Source organism: Triturus cristatus, chromosome 2_1, assembly GCF_964204655.1.
Source record: "Triturus cristatus chromosome 2_1, aTriCri1.1, whole genome shotgun sequence".
Lineage (NCBI taxonomy): Eukaryota > Metazoa > Chordata > Amphibia > Caudata > Salamandridae > Triturus > Triturus cristatus.
Window position 1 is genome coordinate 1,062,527,024 of NC_140581.1, and position 26,726 is coordinate 1,062,553,749.

General features: G+C 44.3%; 1 protein-coding gene across 2 annotated transcripts in view; it reads right to left on the reverse strand.

The window, feature by feature from the left end:
• Positions 1-26,726, reverse strand: part of EMCN (endomucin) — a 672,183-nt gene that overhangs the window by 421,996 nt on the left and 223,461 nt on the right. For both annotated transcript variants that reach the window (XM_085635882.1, XM_085635891.1), the window contains exon 2: positions 8,839-8,913. In XM_085635882.1, the coding sequence (XP_085492008.1) occupies positions 8,839-8,913 (75 nt within the window). The remainder of the gene's footprint in view (positions 1-8,838; positions 8,914-26,726) is intronic.

The following is a 26,726-nucleotide window of genomic DNA, read 5'->3' on the forward strand; positions in this document are numbered from 1 at the left end:
GGGAGGTGTGCTCTAGAGCCCTTAGAATTAGCAGGTGCCATGACCTACCCCAGTATGAAGGAGGCCCTATGTCTCAGGTATGGACTTACTTCACAGCAGTATAGACTGCAGTTTAGGAACTCCAAGAAGAAAGAGTCTGAGACTTGGATGGAGTGTGTGAATCTGTACTCGCGTGCACTAGAAGGTTGGATGAAGGGCAGCAAAGTAACTGATTACAAGGGGTTGTTGCATTTAATTAGTTGGGAGCACTTGAGTAGATTATATGTTCCAGAGCTGCGCCAGCATCTTTTTAGACAGCAAGCTGACGGACCCCATTGAGCTTTGCTAAGGAGGCGGACCGCTGGACCAGTACCAGGGTCCACAGAGGAATAGTGGGTACCACAGCCAAAGGTGGGCAGGGTCCCCAGCAAAAGAGTGGGGGGGCAAGGGTAACCAAAAGGAGTTCTCTCAAGGGCCCCAAAACAGTTCCCAGGGAAAGGAGTCCCAACCCCCCAAGCCCAAACCGACCTGGCCCCCAGGGGCCCACCTACCTGCTATCACTGCAAAGAGGTGGGGCACATTGCCCTAGTTGCCCCAAGAAACCTCCAGCACCCACTGGTGCTCCTAAACCGGGTTTAGGGAGTATAGCTTTGGGGGAGGATTTAATTTCTAGTGAAGGGCAGGGACCAGCAGTTATGACCCGATAACACTAAGAAATACGGGCAGTGGGTGACCATCAATGGGAGAAGTGTGGAGGCTCTGAGAGACACAGGAGCCAGCGTGACATCTGTGAGGTGTCAGTGGGTGTCTGAAGAGCAGGTCATTCCCAATATACTTCGCCCAGTAGTTGCAGCTGACAACTCAGTGCGCCTCTGTAAAGTGGTGCAGGTTCCCTTTGAGTGGAGGGGGGTCTCAGGTCTCTTGAAGGTTGTTGTGAGTCCATCCATGCCTGTAGACTGTCTGCTAGGTAATGACCTGGAGAGTTTCCCATGAAAGGAGTTGGAACGCCAGGCTCACATGGAGATGTTGGGTTTGGATCTGTGTGACCACTCAGTCTATGGCAGTCAGTAGGGGTGATTCAGAAGACCTGGAGCCTGAAACAGTGGCCTAGGTACCTGCCCAGAGGAGAAGGAGCAGAGGGTGTGGGAAACCAGCCCCCACCGTTCCCACGGTCCATGAAGGAGCAGAACCTGAGGGGGATGCCCTGGAACCTACAGGGGAACAGGTGGCCGAACTGGGGGTCCTACCTGAGCTGACCCATTGGCAGCAAGAGGGTGGCACCTCCAGGGAGGAGTTCTGCAGGACGCAGAAGGAATGCCCTTCCCTCATTGGTATGCGGCAGCAGGCTGCAGACCAGGCAGCAGGTGGAGCGGCCAAGCATCATCTCATTTACTCGGAGGATGGGTTGCTTTATAGTGAGCCTAAGTTCGCTGAGCCTGGTGCAGCACGTGTGCTGGTGGTACCCGAGCGCTTCAGGGACTTCCTACTGGGTCTGGCTCATGACGTGCCTCTCGCAGGATATCTGGGGCAAGACAAGACCTTACAAAGGCTTGTCACCCACTTCTTCTGGCCCCAGATGAAGAAGCACGTCGGGACATTCTGTAGGACTTGCCAGACTTGTCAGGCAAGTGGGAAGAGCGGAGGGAAGAGCAAGGTACCCCTCCAACCCTTTCCTGTGTTGAGCATCCCTTTCGAGCGGGTGGGCATCGATAGTGTGGGGCCACTGGACCCCAAGACAGCCTTAGGCAACAGGTTCATCCTGGTCTTGGTGGACCATGCCACCCGGTACCCGAAAGCAGTCCCTCTCAGGACAATCACAGCATCCGTGGTGGGCCGTGCATTGATGGGGATCTTTTCCCGTGTGGGGTTCCCCAGAGAGGTGGTCTCTGACCGGGGTACCAACTTCATCTCTAGGTACATGAAGTCTCTGTGTGAGGAGTGTGGGGTAACTTATAAGTTCACCACTCCTTACCACCCTCAAGGAAATGGGTTGGTTGAAAGGTTCAACTGAACCCTGAAAGGTATGATTATGGGCCTTGCGGAGCCCATGAGACGGAAGTGGGACGTCTTCTTACCATGCCTGTTGTTTACCTACAGAGAGGTGCCTCAGAAGTCCTTAGGGTTCAGTACGTTTGAGCTTCTGTATGGCCACCCTGTTAGAGGACCTCTCACTCTGGTGAAGGAGGGGTGGGAGAAATCCCCCGGGAAAACCCCCCAGGATGTGTTCAGCTATATGCTGGTCTTCCGCAGCCAGACACTGTGCTTCAGGAAGCTCGCCCAAGAGATACAAAAGGGGGGGGGGGGTGATGGACGGAGCATCAGAACCAATCAAACACTCACACCCAGTCAACAGATCAGGGTTTGATCCATCACCGTTCTTTAGCCCACTCTGCCACCCCAGTTCAGACATGGCCATATGCAAATCAGTCTGACCCTGTGCCTCATGGGAACAGTCCAGCCCGAACTGCCAAGCCATGCCTTCCCTGGACCGGAAACAAGCTTCCTAAGACCGGTTTCTGGCATTTCAGCCATCTTCAGCCAGGCTTGCTTGAATCCAGTGGCAAAGTGAGCAAGGGACTCACGTCTGAGCATACCCTGCCAACTTATGGCGAACAAAGCGGTACAAAAGGGGGGGGTGTGCTCGCCCAAGAGAACCTAGAAGCCAGCCAGGAAGAAATGAAAAGATGGTACGACCAGAATGCCACTCTGGTCGAATTTCAACCTGGTCAGAAAGTGTGGGTAATGGCGCCAGTGGAGCCTTGTGCGCTCAAGGACAAGTGGACTGGGCCATATGAGGTGGTGGAGCGCAAGAGCGAAGTAACCTACCTGGCTAACTTGCAGACCCCCAGGCAGCCCCTGAGGGTCTTACATGTGAACGGCCTCAAACCCCACTTCAAGAGGTCTGATGTAACCATGCTCCTGGCTACAGATGCTGGAATGGAAGAGGACAGTGACCCTCTTCCTGACCTCCTGACAGCCAAGGAGCAAGATGGGTCAGTGTATGGTGTGGTCCTCTCGCCCACCCTGACCCTAGAACAGCAGAGAGACTGTCGCCAGGTGTTGGGTCAGTTTTCCTCCCTGTTCTCCCTGACCCCAGGTGTCACCAATTGGTGCGTCCATGATGTGGACATTGGAGATAGTCTACCTGTAAAGCAGAAATTCTACAGGGTAGCTGACAAGGTCAGGGCTAGCATCAAGGAAAAGGTTTCCAAGATGTTGGCGCTAGGGGTAATTGAGCCCTCCAGCAGCCCCTGGGCTAGCCCAGTGGTCTTAGTTCCAAAAGCTGCTGCGCCCGGTGCCACCCCAGAACTCCGGTTTTGTGTGGACTACCGTGGGCTCAATGCGGTCACCAAGACTGACGCGCACTCCATCCCCAGAGCTGATGAGCTTGTGGATCGGTTGGGAGCTGCCCAGTACCTCAGTACGTTTGATTTAACATCTGGGTACTGGCAGATTGCCTTAACTGAGGGGGCCAAGGAGGCGTCTGCGTTTTCAACGCCAGAGGGGCACTTCCAATTCCGAGTTATGCCCTTTGGGTTGAAGAACGCACCTGCCACATTCCAGAGACTGGTCAATCAGGTACTGTCCGGGCTGGAGGAATTCAGCGCTGCATACCTGGATGACATTGATGTGTTCAGCTCCACGTGGGAGGAACATTTGCAGCACCTCTATGAAGTGTTGAAGGCTCTGCAAAGGGCAGGTCTCACTATCAAGGCCAGTAAGTGCCAGATAGGGCAGGGTTCTGTGGTGTACTTTGGACACCAGGTAGGGAGCGGCCAGGTTGCGCCCCTCCAAGCAAAGATTGATACCATCCTGGCTTGGGAGCCCCCCAAGACCCAGACAGAGGTGAGAGCCTTCCTAGGACTCACCGGGTATTATCACCGATTTGTCAAGGGATTTGGCACCATTGTTGCTCCCTTGACAGAGCTGACTTCAAGGAAGCAGCCCAGGAGAGTGAAATGGACCGATGCCTGTCAAACTGCTTTTGATGCCTTGAAGACTGCCATGTGCACGGCACCGGTGCTCAAGGCGCCTGATTTCTCCAGTGAGTTTGTAGTGCAGACAGACGCTTCAGAGCATGGTGTGGGAGAGGTACTCTCCCAGATCAACAAAGAGGGCTTGGACCAACCTGTAGCTTTCATTAGTAGGAGGCTACTTCCCAGTGAAAAGAGGTGGAGTGCGATTGAAAGGGAAGCTTTTGCTGTGGTCTGAGCTCTGAATAAAATGAGGCCCTACTTGTTTGGGACTCACTTCCGGGTTCAGACAGACCACAGGCCCCTCAGATGGTTAATGCAGATGAGGGGTGAGAACCCAAAACTGTTGAGGTGGTCCATCTCCCTGCAGGGAATGGACTTTACGGTGGAACACCGCACCGGTACAGAACACGCCAACGCTGATGGTCTGTCCAGGTTTTTCCACCTTAGCGATGAGAACTCCCAAGAGGGTGGGTAGTCCTCCCCACTTTCAGCTGGAGGGGACACGTGTTAGACCTGGCATCTTTGGCGTGGTTTCCCCAGACTATTTGCCTCTACCTCCTGTATTTTGTGACGCTGTGCTGGATTTCGTTTTTGCTGGTTTAGATGCTTTGGGCACTTTGCCACTGCTGATCAGTGTCAAAGTGCAAGTGCTCCCTAGGTAAATTGTTATATTAATTGGTTATCCATGATTGATATATTTGTTTCACCTGTTAGCCCCTAGTAAAGTGCACTGAGTGTGCCAGGGCTGGTGATTCAAATGCTACTAGTGGGCCTGCAGCACTGATTGTGCCACCCAAAGGAGTAGCCCTAAAATGGTGTCACAGGCCTGCCACCGCAGTGCCTGGGTGCAGTTGCTAACTGCAATGCTGACCTGACCAGTGTCCATACTGGCCAGGCCTAACCCTTCCCTTTCTCTACACATTGGACACCCCTATGGAAGGCCCTAGGTACCCCCCTGGGCAGGGTGCAGTGTATGTAAAAGGTAGAGCATGTATTGGTGTAGGTGACATGCTCTGGTAGTGAATTACAGCCATTTTTGTTTTTCACTATTGAAAGGCTATCTTGCCCATAGGCTATAATGGGGAATGCTGAGTATAATTTTTACATGCATATCTTCCCATAGGAGCAAGAGAGAAAATTAAAGTCTAGTATCCCTGAACTCAGAATTTAATAACACATATTTTAGGAAAGATGGTTTTTAAATCCTGTGTGTGAAAACAGCACTTTTAGAAAGTGGCTGTTTCCTTTTCTGCCGTTTTTGTGTGCCTTGGCCTGTTTGTGAATTGACTGTCTGGTTTGTGAGTGACAGGGGTGGCTCTCAGAGGCTGAATGAGTCAGCCCAGTGCTCAATAGGGAAATTCCCCTGTAGATGGATGGGAGGAGTAGCACCTGTGCCTGAATAGGTCTGTGCCTGCCTTCCACAATGCTGGCTTCACCCCCTGCTGGGTGGCTGACGACCCTGCCCCTCTCTCTCAAAGGAAAGAAGAAAACAAGTAAACAGAGTGCTCCAGGACTGGCCAGACTGGTTCTGACAAGGCCAAGGTCCCTCTGCATTCAGAGGACAAAGGATTTTGGGGTATAAGTATTGGGACCCAGACTACAGAAAATTAGATCATCCTGGAATCAAGAAGGAACCTCTGCCAAGGAGAAAGCTGGAAGACTGAAGAAGAAGGACTGACCTGCTGTAAGGCTGACCTGCAGTTGCTTTGCTGCCAAGGAGAGGGGAAGGACTTTGCTGTGTGCTGTGTCCCCTGGCTTGAAGGAATCTCCAAGGGTCTGAGTAGAGCTGGCCTCCTGTTAAGAAGTCCCAGGAACAAAAGGACTTCACCCCCAGCTTCCCCCTGAACTCTGCTGTGTGAGTTCTGCCCTTCCTAGAGTGCTTGATCCAATTGTGGGGCCTCTGGAAGTGGTGCCTGCTGTTGGGAAGCTGACCAAGAGAAAAGAAGTAAAATATCTGCAACTTTTTCACGCACCGCCGTCTTAGTGAGAAAATTTCCGTCACCGCGAAGATCGTCGCAGCGCCTGTCGCCGCTGTAACGTTAACGCCGCGTTCATCTTCGGAGCGCATCGCCCCCGGAGCGGGAAGATTCCCCTCACTGCGAGTATCGTCGTAGAGCCTGCCGCCGCTGAGTGAGATCGTCGCACCGCTTGTTAGCGGGCCGCATTTCGTTGCTGCGAACATCGTCGCAGAACCATCGAAGATCGTCGCACCGCTCGTTAGCAGGCCATATTTCATCGCTGCGAACATCGTCGCAGAAAAATCGAAGATTGTCGCATCGTGCCTTTGCGAGTAAATTTCTACCGGAGAAGCTACGCCTTGGAATCCATACAAGTATCGCCTCACTCCCCATACAGGCCGGATTCGTCGCACACGCCCGCTGCGTGCAGTGGGGTTGTCGCATCGCCTCCCCAGGGTCTTAGGACTGACGCTGTTGCTTGTTTTTCAACGCCTGAGCGCCTCTAGGAACTTTTATCACACCACCAGGTACTGTTGCCTAAAATCAACTCTAATGTGGATTATTTTGTCGCTAAGATAAGAACTCTTTTGAAACCATATTCTTGAACTGTGTATGTTGGATTTTTGTCGTTTTGGTCTTGTGTAGTTTATATAAAAGTACTTTATTTATCTACACTGGTGTGGAGTCCATTTGTGGTGTTTTCACTGTGTTACTGTGAGTGTTGGTCAAATACTTTACACATTGCCTCGGTAAGCCTGTCTGCTCGTGCCAAGCTACCAAGGGGGTGAGCAGGGGTTATCTAAAGAGTGTATCCCCTTACCCTGACTAGAAGTAAGGGTCCCTATTTGGACAGTGGTACCTACCTCTGCCAACTAGAGACCCCCAGATCTAACACACTGATTCATATAAGAATCTTTGTGCATCGAATAATGTTTATGTTCAAGTACAAGTCTGGGGGGCTTCCTAGCTGGGTTCAAGAGCAAAGGTTTGTGAACACGCATAAACTTGTCTGTAGGTATTTCGTGGCGGTAGTATTTTCAAGGTAGGACTGGCAACATGTTTTACACAAGGAAAGTATTTTTGCAGTATTGAAGCAAAAACTGTTTAAAGCCCAAGAACACTTTTGCTTCACATTTCCGCATGCGGAAACAGTGATCTGTTACATTAGTAGTCATTTTTCATGCCTGTGTGCATTCTTTCGACTATGCGTCAGTTGCAGATGCCTAGAATTACTTCTGGAATTCTTTGAGAATGCTTCCAATTCTTATTTTTTCCTTCAAACGTATGTGTGAGCCTGCAGGTTTAAATTTCTTACTTTTGAGAGTGGTGCCTAGTCTACTGCAGTTGCTGCTAGAAGGTGCTAAAGGGCTGGCTGGCAGTGGATGAGAAGAAAGGTATTCTGATCTGTTGGGTGTAGAATTGCCAATAAGGCAAGCATGCCTGGGTATATTCCAGACTTCCATATCAACCTCCTATCTGATTATAAAACTACAAATTTGGCTACCTTTAAATATCAAGATTTATTTAACCTGCAGGTTTGTTTGTTACTTTGCCTTGTTCAACAATTTTTCTTTGTTTTCCAGTTCCAAATTGTTTCTACATAATGTTGTAAACACTCTTTTACAAATTATTGCATGTGTGTAACGGGGCCATATTCAAACGCATACTCTGTGCAACAAATTGAGTCAGTTCAGGACTATTTTCTTTTGCCGAGCATTTTCCTGGTAGACTGGAGCCTTTGGAGACCGTTCTGACCCATTGCTGGTGCTTTGGTCTCCTTGCCTAGCTTCCCCAGGTAATTCCAGAAGGCACAGGGGCGGTTCCTCCAAAAGGTCGGCGAAGCATCGCCCCGCCTGCTGCGAGCACAGCAGGTAAACAAACATAAATAAAATGGCATATCAAAGCCATTTTACGTTGTAGCCGCAGCATGAGGGCAGGGAGTGGGCTGAATCCTGAGATTGAAGGATGTGTGCTGCCCCTGCCAGTGCGCGTGTTGGATTGGCCAGTTGTCTTGTGACGGCCAGCCTGACATGCGCACTGCAGCACTCCCAGCACCGTATAACAGCCGGGGAATTGCTGGCAGAGGTCCTTGCCTCACAATGAGCACTTGGTTAGCCTTCTCCAACCAATCCTGGAGCTGCTCTCATGCTAAAAGAAGCATGAGAGCAGCTCCAGGATTTATTGGTTGTGCCTTTCTTTGGGAAGGAAGTAAGTTCATCCCTTTCCTGCTCGTCCAGGATCCCAACAGGAGAGAAGAGAGGGTATGCCACAATTATGGTGAGTTTTTGGGCATTGCGCCCTGCCATATTTTCATGCTGCTAGCTGCCACTGAGAAAATATCTTTCTCGTTACACTTTAAGTTCTCATTTCAACTTGATCACTTCACACTTTTGCTTACTAAGCAGTATTGTTTCATTCTGTGAACTGTTTTTTTAACTGATCGAATACAATAATTAATTTGAAAATTGTAACTAAATCCTTCACATGTGCAATTCAAACAAACACTAACAGTGAGGAAGATGTCAGATTGGGTGTTTCTTCCCATTTGGGGAGGGATCATGATGGGGCAAGGTGTCTCAACGCATAGCTGAGCGCCTGTTTTTATGTGCATTCACCCAGCTTGATTTTCCGACAGAACAGCAAGCAAGGTTTGCCTCTTTCTGTTTCTGAGCTGTGCTCTCTATATTATTATACTTAGTCAGAGAACTATTGGGTTAAATAAATTCCCTTTCCATTTTGCGGGTGCATAAAAACAGTGCTCGGCTCTGGGCTGAGCCAATGCAGCCCATCTTGATATGGTTCCTAGTGGTATGCCCTTGATGAAGTGTTACAGAAGATTTGTATGGTGATGGCATAAATCATGGCACAGTATTACTGAATGCGCCTTACTTCTATACATTTGCAGTTTCATGGAGGCACAGTACCTTGGCTAGCCTGAGTCGCAGTCTTACCAACAGAGGGGGAGGGATTTGCAGGAGTTGGTGTCAGTTCTGTTGACCCTGCAGATATGGGGATGAAAGAAACCTCGTTATTGTTCATCAATGTGCATGAAAATAATTGATCTTAGTCAGCATGTAACAAGCAGGATTGAAACCAAGGTTTTCTTTCTCAGTGCCTGGCCATGTCAGCCAATGGAGAGTGTTAGGGCGCACCACTCCTTCTGTCTAGATTTATCTGCTGTCATGTTCGGTATTTCAACAAACATAACTGCCCCATGCATCAATGCTGGCATTTTGTTCTACACTATTACAAAGCATTCATTTTGTTCCTGTAAGCGCATTTTAAAAAAATTGTCTTTTCATTGGTCAACATATAGTTGTCTCCTGAGAGATCGACAAACAATTAGAAGCAAGGCCCTTGCAGATGAAGCTTACAAAATACTCACATTTCTGATGGAAATCCTGAAACGAGGTGAATCCATCAGCAGTTTCTCCAAAAGTAGGATTTTCAGTTCACTGAAAGCTAAACCTGACCCTAAAACGCTGGGCAAGAAAGTCCTGATTGTCATGGCTGTGTTTTAAAAGTCAAAGCATTGTTCTATACATTTGTCCTATTTCTGCAGACCCAAGGAAGGTTAATTCCACAAAGCTATCACCTTGACCTGGCATGCCAGCAGTGTGTTAGCTGCCAAACACAGAGCTTAATTTGTGCCGGTGGTTGCAGGCAGTAGGGATAGGTGCTCAGATATGGGGACAGGGGCTTATTTATCATCATCAAACTTTGACTCTGAGAAAGAAAGTCAGTAAAGGCCTGCAGAAAGAGGACGAACAAGATAGTAAAATAGTGACAAAGAGAAACAAGCATTGAAAATGCAATAGGTCTCGCCCTCGTTTAAGTTAAAGCAATTCTGTTTGTAATTAGGTGGCTTTTTAGCTTTGCTTTTATTAGTGTTTTTCAAACTTTCATGTACATAACATGCATATGTATGTATATATGTATATGTATGCATGCATTTATATTTGTATTTATATAGATATGCAGATGTATATATGTTTATATATGTATATATACACATACATATATATAAATGCATATATATACACATATATATATATATGTGCATATGTGTGCGCATAGAGAGAGGTAGAGAGAGGTAGAGAGTAGTAGAGAGAGAGGTAGAGAGTAGAGAGCGAGTAGTAGAGAGTGAGTAGTAGAGTGAGTAGTAGAGAGTGAGTAGTAGAGAGTAAGTAGTAGAGAGTAGTAGAGTAGTAGACAGTGAGTAGTAGGGAGTGAGTAGTAGAGAGTGAGTAGAGTGAGTAGTAGAGAGAGTGTAGTGGAGAGTAGTAGAGTTGTAGAGAGTGAGTAGTAGAGAGTAGTAGAGAGTGAGTAGTAGAGAGTGAGTAGTAGAAAGTAGAGAGTAGTACAGAGTGAGTAGTAGAGAGTGAGTAGTAGAGAGTGAATAGTAGAGAGTAGTAGAGAGTGAGTAGTAGAGAGTGAGTAGTAAAGAGCAATAGAGAGTGAGTAGTAGAGAGAGATTAGTAGAGAGTAGTAGAGTAGTAGAGAGTGAGTAGTAGAGAGTGACTAGTAGAGAGAGTTGTAGAGAGTGAGTAGTAGAGAGTGAGTAGTAGAGAGTGAGTAGTAGAGAGTGAGTAGAAGAGAGTAGTAGAGTAGTAGATAGTGAGTAGTAGAGAGTGAGTAGAGAGTGAGTAGTAGAGAGTGAGTAGTAGACAGTGAGTAGATAGTGAGTAGTAGTAGAGAGTGAGTAGTAGAGAGTGAGTAGTAGAGAGTAGTAGAGAGTGGGTAGTAGAGAGTGAGTATTAGAGAGTAGTAGATAGTAGTAGAGTAGTAGAGAGTGAGTAGCAGAGAGTAGTAGAGAGTGAGTAGTAGAGAGAGTAGTAGAGAGAGTAGTAGAGAGTGAGTAGTAGACAGTAGGAGAGAGTGAGTAGTAGAAAGTAGTTGAGTAGTAGAGAGTGAATAGTAGAGAGTAGTAGAGAGTAGCAGAGAGAGAGTAGTAGAGAGTAGTAGAGAGTAGTAGAGAGTGAGTAGTAGAGAGTAGTAGAGAGAGTAGTAGAGAGAGAGTAGTAGAGAGTGAGTAGTAGAGAGAGAGAGTAGCAGATAGTAGTAGAGTAGTAGAGATTGAGTAGTAGAGAGTGAGTAGTAGAGAGTAGTAGAGAGAGTAGTAGAGAGAGAGTAGTAGAGAGTGAGTAGTAGAGAGAGAGAGTAGCAGATAGTAGTAGAGTAGTAGAGATTGAGTAGTAGAGAGTGAGAAGTGGAGAGTAAGTAGATAGTGAGTAGTAGTAGAGAGTGAGTAGTAGAGAGTGAGTAGTAGAGAGTAGTAGAGAGTGGGTAGTAGAGAGTGAGTAGTAAAGAGCAGTAGAGAGTGAGTAGTAGAGAGAGATTAGTAGAGAGTAGTAGAGTAGTAGAGAGTGAGTAGTAGAGAGTGACTAGTAGAGAGAGTAGTAGAGAGTGAGTAGTAGAGAGTGAGTAGTAGAGAGTGAGTAGTAGAGAGTGAGTAGAAGAGAGTAGTAGAGTAGTAGATAGTGAGTAGTAGAGAGTGAGTAGAGAGTGAGTAGTAGAGAGTGAGTAGTAGACAGTGAGTAGATAGTGAGTAGTAGTAGAGAGTGAGTAGTAGAGAGTGAGTAGTAGAGAGTAGTAGAGAGTGGGTAGTAGAGAGTGAGTATTAGAGAGTAGTAGATAGTAGTAGAGTAGTAGAGAGTGAGTAGCAGAGAGTAGTAGAGAGTGAGTAGTAGAGAGAGTAGTAGAGAGTGAGTAGTAGACAGTAGGAGAGAGTGAGTAGTAGAAAGTAGTTGAGTAGTAGAGAGTGAATAGTAGAGAGTAGTAGAGAGTAGCAGAGAGAGAGTAGTAGAGAGTAGTAGAGAGTAGTAGAGAGTGAGTAGTAGAGAGTAGTAGAGAGAGTAGTAGAGAGAGAGTAGTAGAGAGTGAGTAGTAGAGAGAGAGAGTAGCAGATAGTAGTAGAGTAGTAGAGATTGAGTAGTAGAGAGTGAGTAGTAGAGAGTAGTAGAGAGAGTAGTAGAGAGAGAGTAGTAGAGAGTGAGTAGTAGAGAGAGAGAGTAGCAGATAGTAGTAGAGTAGTAGAGATTGAGTAGTAGAGAGTGAGTAGTGGAGAGTAAGTAGATAGTGAGTAGTAGTAGAGAGTGAGTAGTAGAGAGTGAGTAGTAGAGAGTGAGTATTAGAGAGTAGTAGATAGTAGTAGAGTAGTAGAGAGTGAGTAGCAGAGAGTAGTAGACAGTGAGTAGTAGAGAGAGTAGTAGAGAGAGTAGTAGAGAGTGATTAGTAGACAGTAGGAGAGAGTGAGTAGTAGAAAGTAGTTGAGTAGTAGAGAGTGAATAGTAGAGAGTAGTAGAGAGTAGCAGAGAGAGAGTAGTAGAGAGTAGTAGAGAGTAGTAGAGAGTGAGTAGTAGAGAGTAGTAGAGAGAGTAGTAGAGAGAGAGTAGTAGAGAGTGAGTAGTAGAGAAAGAGAATAGCAGATAGTAGTAGAGATTGAGTAGTAGAGAGTGAGTAGTAGAGAGTAGTAGAGAGAGTAGTAGAGAGAGAGTAGTAGAGAGTGAGTAGTAGAGAGAGAGAGTAGCAGATAGTAGTAGAGTAGTAGAGATTGAGTAGTAGAGAGTGAGTAGTGAAGAGTAAGTAGTAGAGAGTGAGTAGTAGAGAGTAGTAGAGTAGTAGAGAGTGAGTAGTAGAGAGTGAGTAGAGAGTGAGTAGTAGAGAGTGAGTAGTAGACAGTGAGTAGATAGTGAGTAGTAGAGAGTGAGTATTAGAGAGAGTAGTAGAGAGAGTAGTAGAGAATAGTAGAGAGTAGTAGAGTAGTGGAGAGTGCGTAGCAGAGAGTAGTAGAGGGTGAGTAGTAGAGAAAGTAGTAGAGAGTGAGTAGTAGAGAGTAGTAGAGAGTGAGTAGTAGAGAGTGGTAGAGAGAGAGAGCGTAGTAGAGAGTGAGTAGTAGAGAGTAGTAGAGAGTAGTAGAGTAGTAGAGAATGTGTAGCAGAGTGTAGTAGAGAGTGAGTAGTAGAGAGAGTAGTAGAGAGTGAGTAGTAGAGAGTAGTAGAGAGAAAGTAGTAGAGAGTAGTGGAGAGTGAGTTTTAGAGAGTGAGTAGTAGAGAGAGAGAGTAGTAGAGAGTGAGTAGTAGAGAGTAGTAGAGAGTAGTAGAGTAGTAGAGAGTGCGTAGCAGAGAGTAGTAGAGAGTGAGTAGTAGAGAGAGTAGTAGAGAGTGAGTAGTAGAGAGTAGTAGAGAGTAGTAGTGAGTGAGTAGTAGAGTGAGTAGTAGAGAGAGTAGTGGAGAGAGAGTAGTAGGGAGTGAGTAGTAGAGAGTGAATAGTAGAGAGTAGTAGAGAGAGTAGTAGAGAGTAGTAGAGAGTGAGTTTTAGACAGTGAGTAGTAGAGAGTAGAAGAGAGAGAGTAGTAGAGAGTGAGTAGTAGAGAGTGAGTAGTAGAGAGTAGGAGAGAGTGAGTAGTAGAGAGTAGTAGAGTAGAAGAGCGTGAGTAGTAGAGAGTGGTAGAGAGATAGAGTAGTGGAGAGAGAGTAGTAGATAGTAGTAGAATAGTAGAGATTGAGTAGCAGAGAGTGAGTAGTGGAGAGTGAGTAGTAGAGAATGAGTAGAAGAGAGTAGTAGACAGTAGGAGAGAGTGAGTAGTAGAAAGTAGTTGAGTAGTAGAGAGTGAATAGTAGAGAGTAGTAGAGAGTAGCAGAGAGAGAGTAGTAGAGAGTAGTAGAGAGTAGTAGAGAGTAGTAGAGAGTGAGTAGTAGAGAGTAGTAGAGAGAGTAGTAGAGAGAGAGTAGTAGAGAGTGAGTAGTAGAGAGAGAGAGTAGCAGATAGTAGTAGAGTAGTAGAGATTGAGTAGTAGAGAGTAGTAGAGAGTAGTAGAGAGAGTAGTAGAGAGAGAGTAGTAGAGAGTTAGTAGTAGAGAGAGAGAGTAGCAGATAGTAGTAGAGTAGTAGAGATTGAGTAGTAGAGAGTGAGTAGTGGAGAGTAAGTAGATAGTGAGTAGTAGTAGAGAGTGAGTAGTAGAGAGTGAGTAGTAGAGAGTAGTAGAGAGTGGGTAGTAGAGAGTGAGTATTAGAGAGTAGTAGATAGTAGTAGAGTAGTAGAGAGTGAGTAGCAGAGAGTAGTAGACAGTGAGTAGTAGAGAGAGTAGTAGAGAGAGTAGTAGAGAGTGATTAGTAGACAGTAGGAGAGAGTGAGTAGTAGAAAGTAGTTGAGTAGTAGAGAGTGAATAGTAGAGAGTAGTAGAGAGTAGCAGAGAGAGAGTAGTAGAGAGTAGTAGAGAGTAGTAGAGAGTGAGTAGTAGAGAGTAGTAGAGAGAGTAGTAGAGAGAGAGTAGTAGAGAGTGAGTAGTAGAGAAAGAGAGTAGCAGATAGTAGTAGAGTAGTAGAGATTGAGTAGTAGAGAGTGAGTAGTAGAGAGTAGTAGAGAGAGTAGTAGAGAGAGAGTAGTAGAGAGTGAGTAGTAGAGAGAGAGAGTAGCAGATAGTAGTAGAGTAGTAGAGATTGAGTAGTAGAGAGTGAGTAGTGAAGAGTAAGTAGTAGAGAGTGAGTAGTAGAGAGAGAGTAGTAGAGAGTGAGTAGAGAGTGAGTAGTAGAGAGTGAGTAGTAGACAGTGAGTAGATAGTGAGTAGTAGAGAGTGAGTATTAGAGAGAGTAGTAGAGAGAGTAGTAGAGAATAGTAGAGAGTAGTAGAGTAGTGGAGAGTGCGTAGCAGAGAGTAGTAGAGGGTGAGTAGTAGAGAAAGTAGTAGAGAGTGAGTAGTAGAGAGTAGTAGAGAGTGAGTAGTAGAGAGTGGTAGAGAGAGAGAGCGTAGTAGAGAGTGAGTAGTAGAGAGTAGTAGAGAGTAGTAGAGTAGTAGAGAATGTGTAGCAGAGTGTAGTAGAGAGTGAGTAGTAGAGAGAGTAGTAGAGAGTGAGTAGTAGAGAGTAGTAGAGAGAAAGTAGTAGAGAGTAGTGGAGAGTGAGTTTTAGAGAGTGAGTAGTAGAGAGAGAGAGTAGTAGAGAGTGAGTAGTAGAGAGTAGTAGAGAGTAGTAGAGTAGTAGAGAGTGCGTAGCAGAGAGTAGTAGAGAGTGAGTAGTAGAGAGAGTAGTAGAGAGTGAGTAGTAGAGAGTAGTAGAGAGTAGTAGTGAGTGAGTAGTAGAGTGAGTAGTAGAGAGAGTAGTGGAGAGAGAGTAGTAGGGAGTGAGTAGTAGAGAGTGAATAGTAGAGAGTAGTAGAGAGAGTAGTAGAGAGTAGTAGAGAGTGAGTTTTAGACAGTGAGTAGTAGAGAGTAGAAGAGAGAGAGTAGTAGAGAGTGAGTAGTAGAGAGTGAGTAGTAGAGAGTAGGAGAGAGTGAGTAGTAGAGAGTAGTAGAGTAGAAGAGCGTGAGTAGTAGAGAGTGGTAGAGAGATAGAGTAGTGGAGAGAGAGTAGTAGATAGTAGTAGAATAGTAGAGATTGAGTAGCAGAGAGTGAGTAGTGGAGAGTGAGTAGTAGAGAATGAGTAGAAGAGAGTAGTAGAATAGTAGAGACTGAGGAGTAGAGAGTGAGTAGTAGAGAGTAAGTAGTAGACAGAGTAGATCATGAGTAGTAGTAGTGAGTGGTAGAGAGTGAGTAGTAGAGAGTCAGTAGTAGAGAGAGTAGTAGAGAGTGAGTAATAGAGAGTAGTAGAGAGTGAGTAGTAGAGTGAGTAGTAGAGAGAGTAGTAGAGAGAGAGTAGTAGGGAGTGAGTAGCAGAGAGCGAATAGTAGAGAGTAGTAGAGAGAGAGTAGTAGAGAGTAGTAGAGAGTGAGTTTTAGAGAGTGAGTAGTAGAGAGTAGTAGAGAGAGAGTAGTAGAGAGTATTAGAGAGTGAATAGTAGAGTAGTAGAGAGTAGCAGAGAGAGAGTAGTAGAGAGTGAGTAGTAGAGAGTAGTAGAGAGAGAGTAGTAGAGAGTAGTAGAGAATGGTAGAGAGAGAGTAGTAGAGAGAGAGTAGTAGATAGTAGAGTAGTAGAGATTGAGTAGTAGAGAGCGAGTAGTGGAGAGTGAGTAGTAGAGTGAGTAGTAGAGAGTAGTAGAGAGTAGTAGAGTAGTAGAGAGTGAGTAGTAGAGCGTGAGTAGAGAGTGAGTAGTAGTAGAGAGTAGTAGAGAGTGAGTAGTAGAGAGTGAGTAGTAGAGATTGAGTAGTAGAGAGAGTAGTAGAGTAGTAGAGAGTGAGTAGTAGAGAGTGAGTAGTAGGGAGTAGTAGAGAGTGAGTAGTAGAGAGTAGTAGAGAGTAGTAGAGTAGTAGAGAGTGAGTAGTATAGCGTAGCAGAGAGTGAGAAGTAGAGAGAGAGTAGTGAAGTAGTAGAGCGTAAATAGTAGACAGAGTAGATAATGAGTAGTAGTAGTGAGTAGTAGAGAGTGAGTAGTAGAGAGTGAGTAGTAGAGAGTAGTAGAGTAGTAGAGAGTGCGTAGCAGAGAGTAGTAGAGAGTGAGTAGTAGAGAGTAGTAGACAGTGAGTAGTAGAGAGTGAGTAGTAGAGAATAAGTAGAGAGTAGTAGAGATTGAGTAGTAGAGTGAGTAGTAGAGAGAGTAGTAGAGAGAGAGTAGTAGGGAGTGAGAAGTAGAGAGTGAAAAGTAGAGAGTAGTAGAGAGAGAGTAGTAGAGAGAGAGTAGTAGAGAATAGTAGAGATTGAGTAGTAGAGAGTGAGTAGTAGAGAGTGAGTAGTAGAGAATGAGTAGTAGAGAGTAGTAGAATAGTAGAGATTGAGTAGTAGAGAGTGAGTAGAGAGTGAGTAGTAGACAGAGTAGATAATGAGTAGTAGTAGTGAGTAGTAGAGAGTGAGTAGTAGAGAGTGAGTAGTAGAGAGTAGTAGAGAGTAGTAGAGTAGTAGAGAGTGCGTAGCAGAGAGTAGTAGAGCGTGAGTAGTAGAGAGAGTAGTAGAGAGTGAGTAGTAGAGAGTGAGTAGTAGAGAGTAGTAGAGAGTAGTAGAGAGTGAGTAGTAGAGTGAGTAGTAGAGAGAGTAGTAAAGAGAGAGTAGTAGGGAGTGAGTAGTAGAGAGTGAATAGTAGAGAGTAGTAGAGATAGAGTAGTAGAGAGTAGTAGAGAGTGAGTTTTAGAGAGTGAGTAGTAGAGAGTAGTAGAGAGAGTAGTAGAGAGTATTAGAGAGTGGGTAGTAGAGAGTAGTAGAGAGAGAGTGAGTAGTAGAGAGTGAGTAGTAGAGAGTAGTAGGGAGAGAGTAGTAGAGAGTGAGTAGTAGAGAGTGAGTAGTAGAGTGAGTAGTAGAGAGTAGTAGAGTAGTGGAGAGTGAGTAATAGAGTGTGAGTAGAGAGTGAGTAGTAGACAGTGAGTAGATAGTGAGTAGTAGTAGAGAGTAGAAGAGAGTGAGTAGTAGAGAGTGAGTTTTAGAGAGTGAGTAGTAGAGAGAGAGTAGTAGAGAGTGTAGTAGAGAGTAGTAGAGTAGTAGAGAGTGCGTGACAAAGAGTAGTAGAGAAAGAGTAGTAGAGAGTGAGTAGTAGAGAGTGAGTAGTAGAGAGAGAGAGTAGTAGAGAGTGAGTAGTAGAAAGTAGTAGAGAGTAGTAGAGTAGTAGAGAGTGCATAGCAGAGAGTAGTAGAGAGTGAGTAGTAGAGAGAGTAGTAGAGAGTGAGTAGTAGAGAGTAGTAGAGAGAGAGTAGTAGAGAGTGAGTAGTAGAGAGTGAGTAGTAGAGTGAGTAGTAGAGAGTAGTAGAGAGTAGTAGAGTAGTAGAGAGTGAGTAATAGAGTATGAGTAGAGAGTGAGTAGTAGACAGTGAGTAGATAGTGAGTAGTAGTAGAGAGTAGAAGAGAGTGAGTAGTAGAGAGTGAGTTTTAGAGAGTGAGTAGTAGAGAGAGAGAGTAGTAGAGAGTGTAGTAGAGAGTAGTAGAGTAGTAGAGAGTGCATAGCAGAGAGTAGTAGAGAAAGAGTAGTAGAGAGTGAGTAGTAGAGAGTGAGTAGTAGAGAGAGAGAGTAGTAGAGAGTGAGTAGTAGAGAGTAGTAGAGAGTAGTAGAGTAGTAGAGAGTGCATAGCAGAGAGTAGTAGAGAGTGAGTAGTAGAGAGAGTAGTAGAGAGTGAGTAGTAGAGAGTAGTAGAGAGTAGTAGAGAGTGAGTAGCAGAGTGAGTAGTAGAGAGAGTAGTGGAGAGAGAGTAGTAGGGAGTGAGTAGTAGAGAGTGAATAGTAGAGAGTAGTAGAGAGAGTAGTAGAGAGTAGTAGAGAGTGAGTTTTAGAGAGTGAGTAGTAGAGAGTAGTAGAGAGAGAGTAGTAGAGAGTGAGTAGTAGAGAGTGAGTAGTAGAGAGTAGGAGAGAGTGAGTAGTAGAGAGTAGTAGAGTAGTAGAGAGTGAGTAGTAGAGAGTGGTAGAGAGAGAGAGTAGTAGATAGTAGTAGAATAGTAGAGATTGAGTAGTAGAGAGTGAGTAGTGGAGAGTGAGTTTTAGAGAATGAGTAGTAGAGAGAAGTAGAATAGTAGAGAGTGAGTAGTAGAGAGTGAGTAGAGAGTGAGTAGTAGAGAGTGAGTAGTAGACAGAGTAGATAATGAGTAGTAGTAGTGAGTAGTAGAGAGTGAGTAGTAGAGAGAATAGTAGAGAGTGAGTAGTAGAGAGTGAGTAGTAGAGAGTAGTAGAGAGTGAGTAGTAGAGTGAGTAGTAGAGAGAGTCGTAGAGAGAGAGTAGTAGAGAGTGAGTAGTAGAGAGCGAATAGTAGAGAGTAGTAGAGAGAGAGAGTAGTAGAGAGTAGTAGAGAGTGAGTTTTAGAGAGAGAGTAGTAGAGAGTAGTAGAGAGAGAGTAGTAGAGAGTATTAGAGAGTGAATAGTAGAGTAGTAGAGAGTAGCAAAGAGAGAGTAGTAGAGAGAGAGTAGTAGAGAGTAGTAAAGAGTGAGTAGTAGAGAGTGAGTAGTAGAGAGTAGTAGAGAGAGAGAGTAGTAGAGAGTGAGTAGTAGAGTAGTAGAGAGTGAATAGTAGAGAGTGAGTAGTAGAGAGTAGTAGAGAGTGGTAGAGAGAGAGTAGTAGAGAGAGAGTAGTAGATAGAGTAGTAGAGATTGAGTAGTAGAGAGCGAGTAGTGGAGAGTGAGTAGTAGAGTGAGTAGTAGAGAGTAGTAGAGAGTGAGTAGTAGAGCGTGAGTAGTGAGTGAGTAGTAGTAGAGAGTAGTAGAGAGTGAGTAGTAGAGAGTGAGTAGTAGAGATTGAGTAGTAGAGAGAGTAGAGAGTGAGTAGTAGAGAGTAGTAGAGAGTAGTAGAGTAGTAGAGAGTGAGTTGTATAGCGTAGCACAGAGTGAGAAGTAGAGAGAGAGTAGTAGAGTAGTAGAGCGTAAGTAGTAGACAGAGTAGATAATGAGTAGTAGTAGTGAGTAGTAGAGAGTGAGTAGTAGAGAGTGAGTAGTAGAGAGTAGTAGAGTAGTAGAGAGTGCGTAGCAGAGAGTAGTAGAGAGTGAGTAGTAGAGCGTAGTAGACAGTGAGTAGCAGAGAGTGAGTAGTAGAGAATAAGTAGAGAGTAGTAGAGATTGAGTAGTAGAGAGTGAGTAGTAGAGAGAGTAGTAGAGAGAGACTAGTAGGGAGTGAGTAGTAGAGAGTGAATAGTAGAGAGTAGTAGAGAGAGAGTAGTAGAGAGAGAGTAGTAGAGATTGAGTAGTAGAGAGTGAGTAGTAGAGAATGAGTAGTAGAGAGTAGTAGAATAGTAGAGAGTGAGTAGTAGAGAGTGAGTAGAGAGTGAGTAGTAGAGAGTGAGTAGTAGACAGAGTTGATAATGAGTAGTAGTAGTGAGTAGTAGAGAGTGAGTAGTATAGAGTGAGTAGTAGAGAGTAGTAGAGAGTAGTAGAGTAGTAGAGAAATCGTAGCAGAGAGTAGTAGAGAGTGAGTAGTAGAGAGAGTAGTAGAGAGTGAGTAGTAGAGAGTGAGTAGTAGAGAGTAGTAGAGAGTGAGTAGTAGAGTGAGTAGTAGAGAGAGTAGTAGAGAGAGAGTAGTAGGGAGTAAGTAGTAGAGAGTGAATAGTAGAGGGTAGTAGAGAGAGAGTAGTAGAGAGTAGTAGAGAGTGAGTTTTAGAGAGTGAGTAGTAGAGAGTAGTAGAGAGAGTAGTAGAGAGTATTAGAGAGTGAGTAGTAGAGAGTAGCAGAGAGAGAGTAGTAGAGAGTGAGTAGTAGAGAGTAGTAGAGAGAGAGTAGTAGAGAGAGAGTAGTAGAGAGTGAGTAGTAGAGTAGTAGAGAGTGAGTAGTAGAGTGAGTCGTAGAGAGTAGTAGAGAGTAGTAGAGTAGTAGAGAGTGAGTAATAGAGCATGAGTAGAGAGTGAGTAGTAGACAGTGAGTAGATAGTGAGTAGTAGTAGAGAGTAGAAGAGAGTGAGTAGTAGAGAGTGAGTAGTAGAGATTGAGTAGTAGAGAGAGTAGTAGAGAGTGAGTAGTAGAGAGTGAGTAGTAGAGAGTGAGTAGTAGAGAGAGTAGTAGAGAGTGAGTAGTAGAGTTGTAAAGAGTAGTAGAGAGTAGTAGAGAGTGAGTAGTAGAAAGTAGTAGAGTGAGTAGAAGAGTAGTAGTAGAGTAGTAGAGAGTGAGTAGTAGAGATTAGTAGAGACTGAGTAGTAGAGTGAGTAGTAGAGATCGAGTAGTAGAGAGTAGTAGAGAGAGAGTAGTAGAGAGTGAGTAGTAGAGAGTGAGTAGTAGACAGAATAGTAGAGCGTGAATAGTAGAGAGTGAGTATTAGAGAGCAGTAGAGAGTGAGTAGTAGGGAGTGAGTAGTAGAGAGGGTTAGAGAGAGAGTAGTAGAGAGTAGTAGAGAGTGAGTATTAGAGAGAAGTAGAGAGTGAGTAGATAGTGAGTAGTAGTAGAGAGTAGTAGAGTGTGAGTAGTAGATGGTGAGCAGTAGAGTAGTAGAGAGTGAGTAGTAGAGAGTGAGTAGAGTGAGTAGTAGAGAGTAGTAGAGAGTAGTAGAGTAGTAGAGTGAGTAGTAGAGAGCAGTAGAGAGTGAGTAGTAGAGAGAGAGTAGTAGAGTAGTAGAGAATGGGTAGTAGAGAGAGAGTAGTAGAGAGTAGTAGAGAGTGAGTAGTAGAGAGTGAGTAGTAGAGATTGAGTAGTAGAGATTGAGTAGTAGAGAGTATTAGAAAGTGAGTAGTGGAGAGTGAGTAGAAGAGAGAGTAGTAGAGAGTGAGTAGTAGAGTAGTAGAGTAGTAGAGAGTAGTAGAGAGTGAGTAGTAGGGAGTAGTATAGAGTGAGTAGTAGAGTAGTAGTAGTGTAGTAGAGAGTAGTAGAGAGTGAGTAGTAGAGTGAGTACTAGAGAGCGAGTAGTAGACAGTAGTAGAGAGTGAGTAGTAGAGAGTAGTAGAGAGTGAGTAGTAGAGAGTGAGTAGTAGAGGTTGAGTAGTAGAGATTGAGTAGTCGAGAGTATTAGAAAATGAGTAGTAGAGAGTGAGTAGTAGAGTAGTAGAGAGTAGTAGAGAGTGAGTAGTAGAGAGTAGTAGAGAGTGAGTAGTAGAGTAGTAGTAGAATAGTAGAGAGTTGTAGATAGTAGTAGAGAGTGAGTAGTAGAGTGAGTAGTGGAGAGAGAGTAGTAGAGAGTAGTAGAGAGTGAGTAGTAGAGAGTAGTAGAGAGTGAGTAGTAGAGAAAGTAGTAGAGTGAATAGTAGAGAGTGAGTAGTAGAGAGCAGTAGAGAGTGACTAGTAGAGAGAGAGTAGTAGAGAGTAGTAGAGTAGTAGAGAGTGAGTAGTAGAGAGTGAGTAGTAGAGAGTGAGTAGTAGAGAGCGAGTATTTGGTTCCTGTCTGAGTGTTTGACTTGAAATTCTGTTGATTGGGTTAGGAATAAGTGGCAGGTAAGGTGGCATGTTGGGATTTGTGGCAGCCTAAATTTATGATGCATTCGTCTTTTTAGTTTGTTGATTTTTTTTGTGAATCATGAGCCGTTGAAGTAGAGGCAGTCTTCAGTAACATTTTGGGAATAGACATAGCACCTCATCCCATGCAGAGGCGATCTCAACACCAATTTATTGTGTGCTGGAAGAGACAAGCCAAAAATCACCCCATGCTTTACAGCCTGGAAAAAACGCGATCCCCCAGTCCATAAGAATCAAAAAAGCGAAATATGGAAAACGTAGACAACCTGCGTACAAAATATCCCCAAAAACTGGTAAATAGCTTAACCAATGGGAACATTCCGTCACAAGACTAATGTCAGACCTGTTTAAGGAGCGTCAATATTTGTAAAAGGAGAAGACAGGCAATTTGTCCACGTTGCAAATCAAAATATCCTCTAAAATGCTAAATATCTTTACCAATGGAAACATTAAGGAGCTTCAATATTTGTAAAAGGAGAAGACAGGCAATTTTGTCTACGTTGCAATTAGCGCGCGTGCCTCGCGCTAAAAGTAAAAAAGACATTTGCTTTGCTATACAATACCATTAGCAAAGCAAATGGCTTTAACTTAATCAAAGGCGAGACATATTGCATTTTCAATGCTTGTTTTAGGATGGAACGGAAGGAGACAACCCCTCAGACGTCACTGCAGCAAAATGCCAGGCGCAGTGGAAGTGACAATACAACCTCTGGTCTTGATACCATTACATGGATGACCCCCTTTTGAAACCTTTAGCCCCAAAGCTGCCTCATATTTGCAGCTGAGGTGCCACAGAAATGGAAGGAGTGTACACTACAAAAAGTAGCCTGGACTACCAGAGCTCTGCTTAATATTTTTTCCTGTCGCAGCTTCATGACCCTCAAGAGCAGGGTTAGAAAAGCCAGTGTCAGGGCCACCACGGGCCAAGCCCTGGGTGGCACATGTCTGCCCCTAACTGATGTCTGTGAACAACAACAAATGTGATGGGTGCACATACCCAGTTCAACCACAGGAAGATGTATACAAGCTCTTTCCCGTTTCTGAGAGAGGGAATGCACATTTACACAATCTGTGTACCTAATCAGATATCCATGGCAAACCCTCTTGGTAATCTGAGACAGTTGTAGTTTCCCAGGAGTATTCCTGAAATTCTTTGAAAATTGCGTTTTTTTTTTTGTTAGAAATATTATTGCGGTCTATCTTTAACTATAACAAGAAATAAAAAGTTACGGACTTTAGAAATTACTTTAAATCTATGTGTTAAGCGTATGTGAAGACATTTCTGTATTTTTTTACAGTAGTGGGCTATTTGTTTTGAGTGTTTTACCGTGGACCTTAAGGTATTAGTTATAATTTTAAGTACAGCCTTTCAACGCTTAGGACGTATAAACTCTGCGTACACATGCAGAGTGCACATCGTTGTTTAGTATTCACGATATATGAATTTACATTGGTACCTCCATTAGCTCACAAGTGATGTTATCCCAATAGTTTACAATGTTACGCAGCAGTAAGTCTGCTCTCGTGGGAGGGGAGAGCGTGATCTAAGGTGACGACGTTGTTGAAATACTGTGCACATCCACAAAGTTGTGAGGTTGTGGATGTACACAAATATTTTCTGTGCTTATTTCCACACTGAAAACTTTCAGAAATTGACTCTAGTCTAGGGCAGGGATGAGTTTGTTTGAAAGTGGAAGTCAAAAAAAATTGTTAGCAGTAAGGACAGGGATTTTTCATTGTAGAAATAATGTTTTTTTCAGTGAAGATTAAACAAATTAGCAATTGTGAATGCCATTGGTAAACATATGCACACACATAATTGTAAACTATACACAATTATGTGTGCAAAACGGTTTACGCTTGCAAGCACCATGTGAAAGCTTCACCTTTCGTAGCGTCCCACCAGTACTTAAAGAATTGTATGAAAATTACCAAAAATGTATACGTATACTTCCACGCGTAGGTGTAAACCTACTGGTGCAGGTTTACAGATTTGTTTTGCAAATCATGTGCATTTTTATTAAATATTAACAGTATGTGAACGAGGAAACTAGAAAACAAGGTCCCATAAGAAGAGAAATAGAATGCATGTTTCCACTACACACGCAGGCACGCACACACACACAGATGCATTCATATACACAGGCATGCACACATACACACAGATGCAGACCCATACGCGCACACACAGATGCACTCGCACACAGATGCGCACACATGCATGCGTGCACACACACACAGGCACACACACAGATGGCACACACAGGGACACAAACGCACAGGCACACACACACACACATTCATGTTTCCGTGTGCGAGACTGGGAGAAATAAGGGTTCCCAAGACCAACTTAAGGGCTCCTATACAAAAGCGACAAACGCAACTACTAACAAGCATTTGAAGTGGCGGTGGAGGGGGGCAAAAGGGGGCTGGAAAGGCACGGACAGCGGAGCGCATGCGGGGGAGGTGTGAAAATTCACAGAGTGCGGGCGGGGGGAGCTGCGAACAAGCATTTGAAATGGCGGTGGAGGGGGGCAAGAGAGGGCTGGAAAGGCACGGACAGCGGAGTGCATGCGAAAATTCATGAGCAGGGCACTACTACAAACAAAACGCTCACATGAAACAAACACACCTCACAACATAATACAAAATGACAGAAGCGCACCAGGATTGTGCAAAATGACAGAAGCGCACCAGGATTAGGAGCAAGCCCCATAGGGGCAATAAAGGCCGCTCTCACTTACCCTAAAAATTATATAGTGCTTACTGAGTAATTGAAGGAGGACGTGTCCCTCCGCAAGTAAACGATCCAATCCCACAGGGCGTGGATCAAAGGAGACAGGGTGGCAAAAATGAGAGACTGACATGCCTTCAGTGCAATCATTGCACTGCATTTGGCATAATTCGTGACGCCAAACGACGCGCACGAATCACAGCTGAAGGCGGAGCTGGGACGAGGCTTCTGGAACCGTTTCGATTCCAAGAAGCCTCGTTTGACGAGGGCAGCGCATGCGCTGCCACGTCAGGCCGAGACCTAAAAAACAGGGATTGAAGCTAGAGTGCAAGAGTGAGACAAAGAGAAAGGAAGTGTAGGGTTGTGGAGAAAGAGGTATGAGGTGGAGTCAAAACAAACAAATCTTGGTATTTGACAACCGTGGCAAAGGACAGGCGTGGCAGCGAGCTTCTAAGAATAACTTTAGCACTCTGTAACCTTTTTTTTTTTTAAACAAATTAAGCAATGTTGTCACATGTCAACATCAAATACCGAACAGAAATCCTCGATGTGCTCATTTTATCGTGTAGTTTTAGAAACTTTGATTAAACGTTGTATGATAGAAAGCCAGCTGCATTTGCCTTTATCGTGCTAATTCAGTCCAAAGCTGCTGTTTACAATTTGGAGTGTATTTTAACATCCGCCCGCATTTCACATCCTTCCTTAACAACACAGTCCTCAGTAACGGTCCCCAAAGGATGTCAGGAAAAAATGCAAATAAGGAAGAACACACCCTAGAACTGATGTTTTCACAATCCCTACGAGGACTAGTTGAAACAACATGCTTACTATTATGGACAGAGATCATTTGTAGCAGTCTTACAGATGGTGCAAATCAAAAAGAATCCCAAATCCCACAAAATCTGGCATTAAGGTACTAAAAATAATACCAAAGGAATATGTAACACCAATTTAGCGGTGTATACGGCAATATCATTCTTCATAAATACAATTTTGTGTACTATAGCACATGGATATGTACAATAACTAGGCACGAAGTAAATGACAGCGGCACAAAAATGTGTAGTTATATTACTTTTGTATTATAAGAAATCCCTCAAATCATGCCAATACACCACGGTGCGTAATTATGTCTCCATTTGTGGCAAAATTATGGTGCAGGGGCACAGGAACAACGCGAACAACCAAACGCAAGCAGATGATGAGCTCCGCAATTGTTCTTAAAGTGCTTTTGTTTTGCAGAAAATACGTTCATTTACCAAAAATTGATGCGAGGATGCATTTCATGTTAAAATATAGGCCTAAACGATTTGCATTTCATGTAATTCCGCATAATTTTGCAAAATGTTTCCAAAATTTCTCGTGATTAGGCATGAGCAAAGCACATTTTGTCTGCAGCTAACAATACCACAAAACAAAAGAAATAAACAAATGTGTGCACAGGCATTCTCCGGCACACATAATTGTGTAAGTGTACACACACATCTTAAGGTACACACACTTGTAAAAGAATTGCAGCAATTACAAAAAAAAATTTCTTTTTTTACATGACAGCTGAAATGTTTATTACAGCTGTAAGCAGGAATCCATCAAAGCAGAGTGAGTTTGTGAATGAAGTGACTAGGCTGCTGGTGAGTATATATGCAGGTAAGGTAGGTCTGGGAACTAATGCATCCATCTGTGTTTTCTTTAAACATCACAGGTGTGAATCCTGAGGGGTTCATTCATTCTTCCAAGGTTGATCAAATTTGTTCTAGCGAGTTTCTCATTACTTCCGGGCCAAAAGCTGCGCAGACTTACAGAGTGAGGAGTTAAAAAAAGGTAAGAAGTTTCTTGAGGATGTCTAAACACAGCCGCGGTCCGTGCAAATAAGAGCGGCAGGGCCGGGTTAGGGGGGATTTCACCTGACGATGGCGAGGGAAACTTAAATAAATAATTAATTTTCCCTTGTCATCGTCCGTCGAAACTCCCCCCACCCGGCCCCATCGCCCCACCGCTCTTACAGCTGCAGACACGTGTTTATGCAGCAGTGCTAATGTTTGCATATTAGAAAATGTAACTTTATTGAGTAAAATATGTGGAAATATATCACATGCAGCTTAATTTCCCACAAATCCCAAAATAAATATGGAGGAATTAGGGAAAAATGAGGGAAACACAAATATGAATAGGTAAACTTTTTGCTTTCCCCCTAGACCTTTTTTCAGACATGTCAAAGTGCAATTGCTCCCTGTGTAAAGTGTAATGGTAATTGGTTGTCCATGATTGGTATGTTTGCCTTACAAGTAAAGTACCTAGTAAAGTGCACAATGTGTAATGCAAACGCTACTAGTGGACCTGCAGCACTAATTGTGCCACCTACACAAGTAGCCT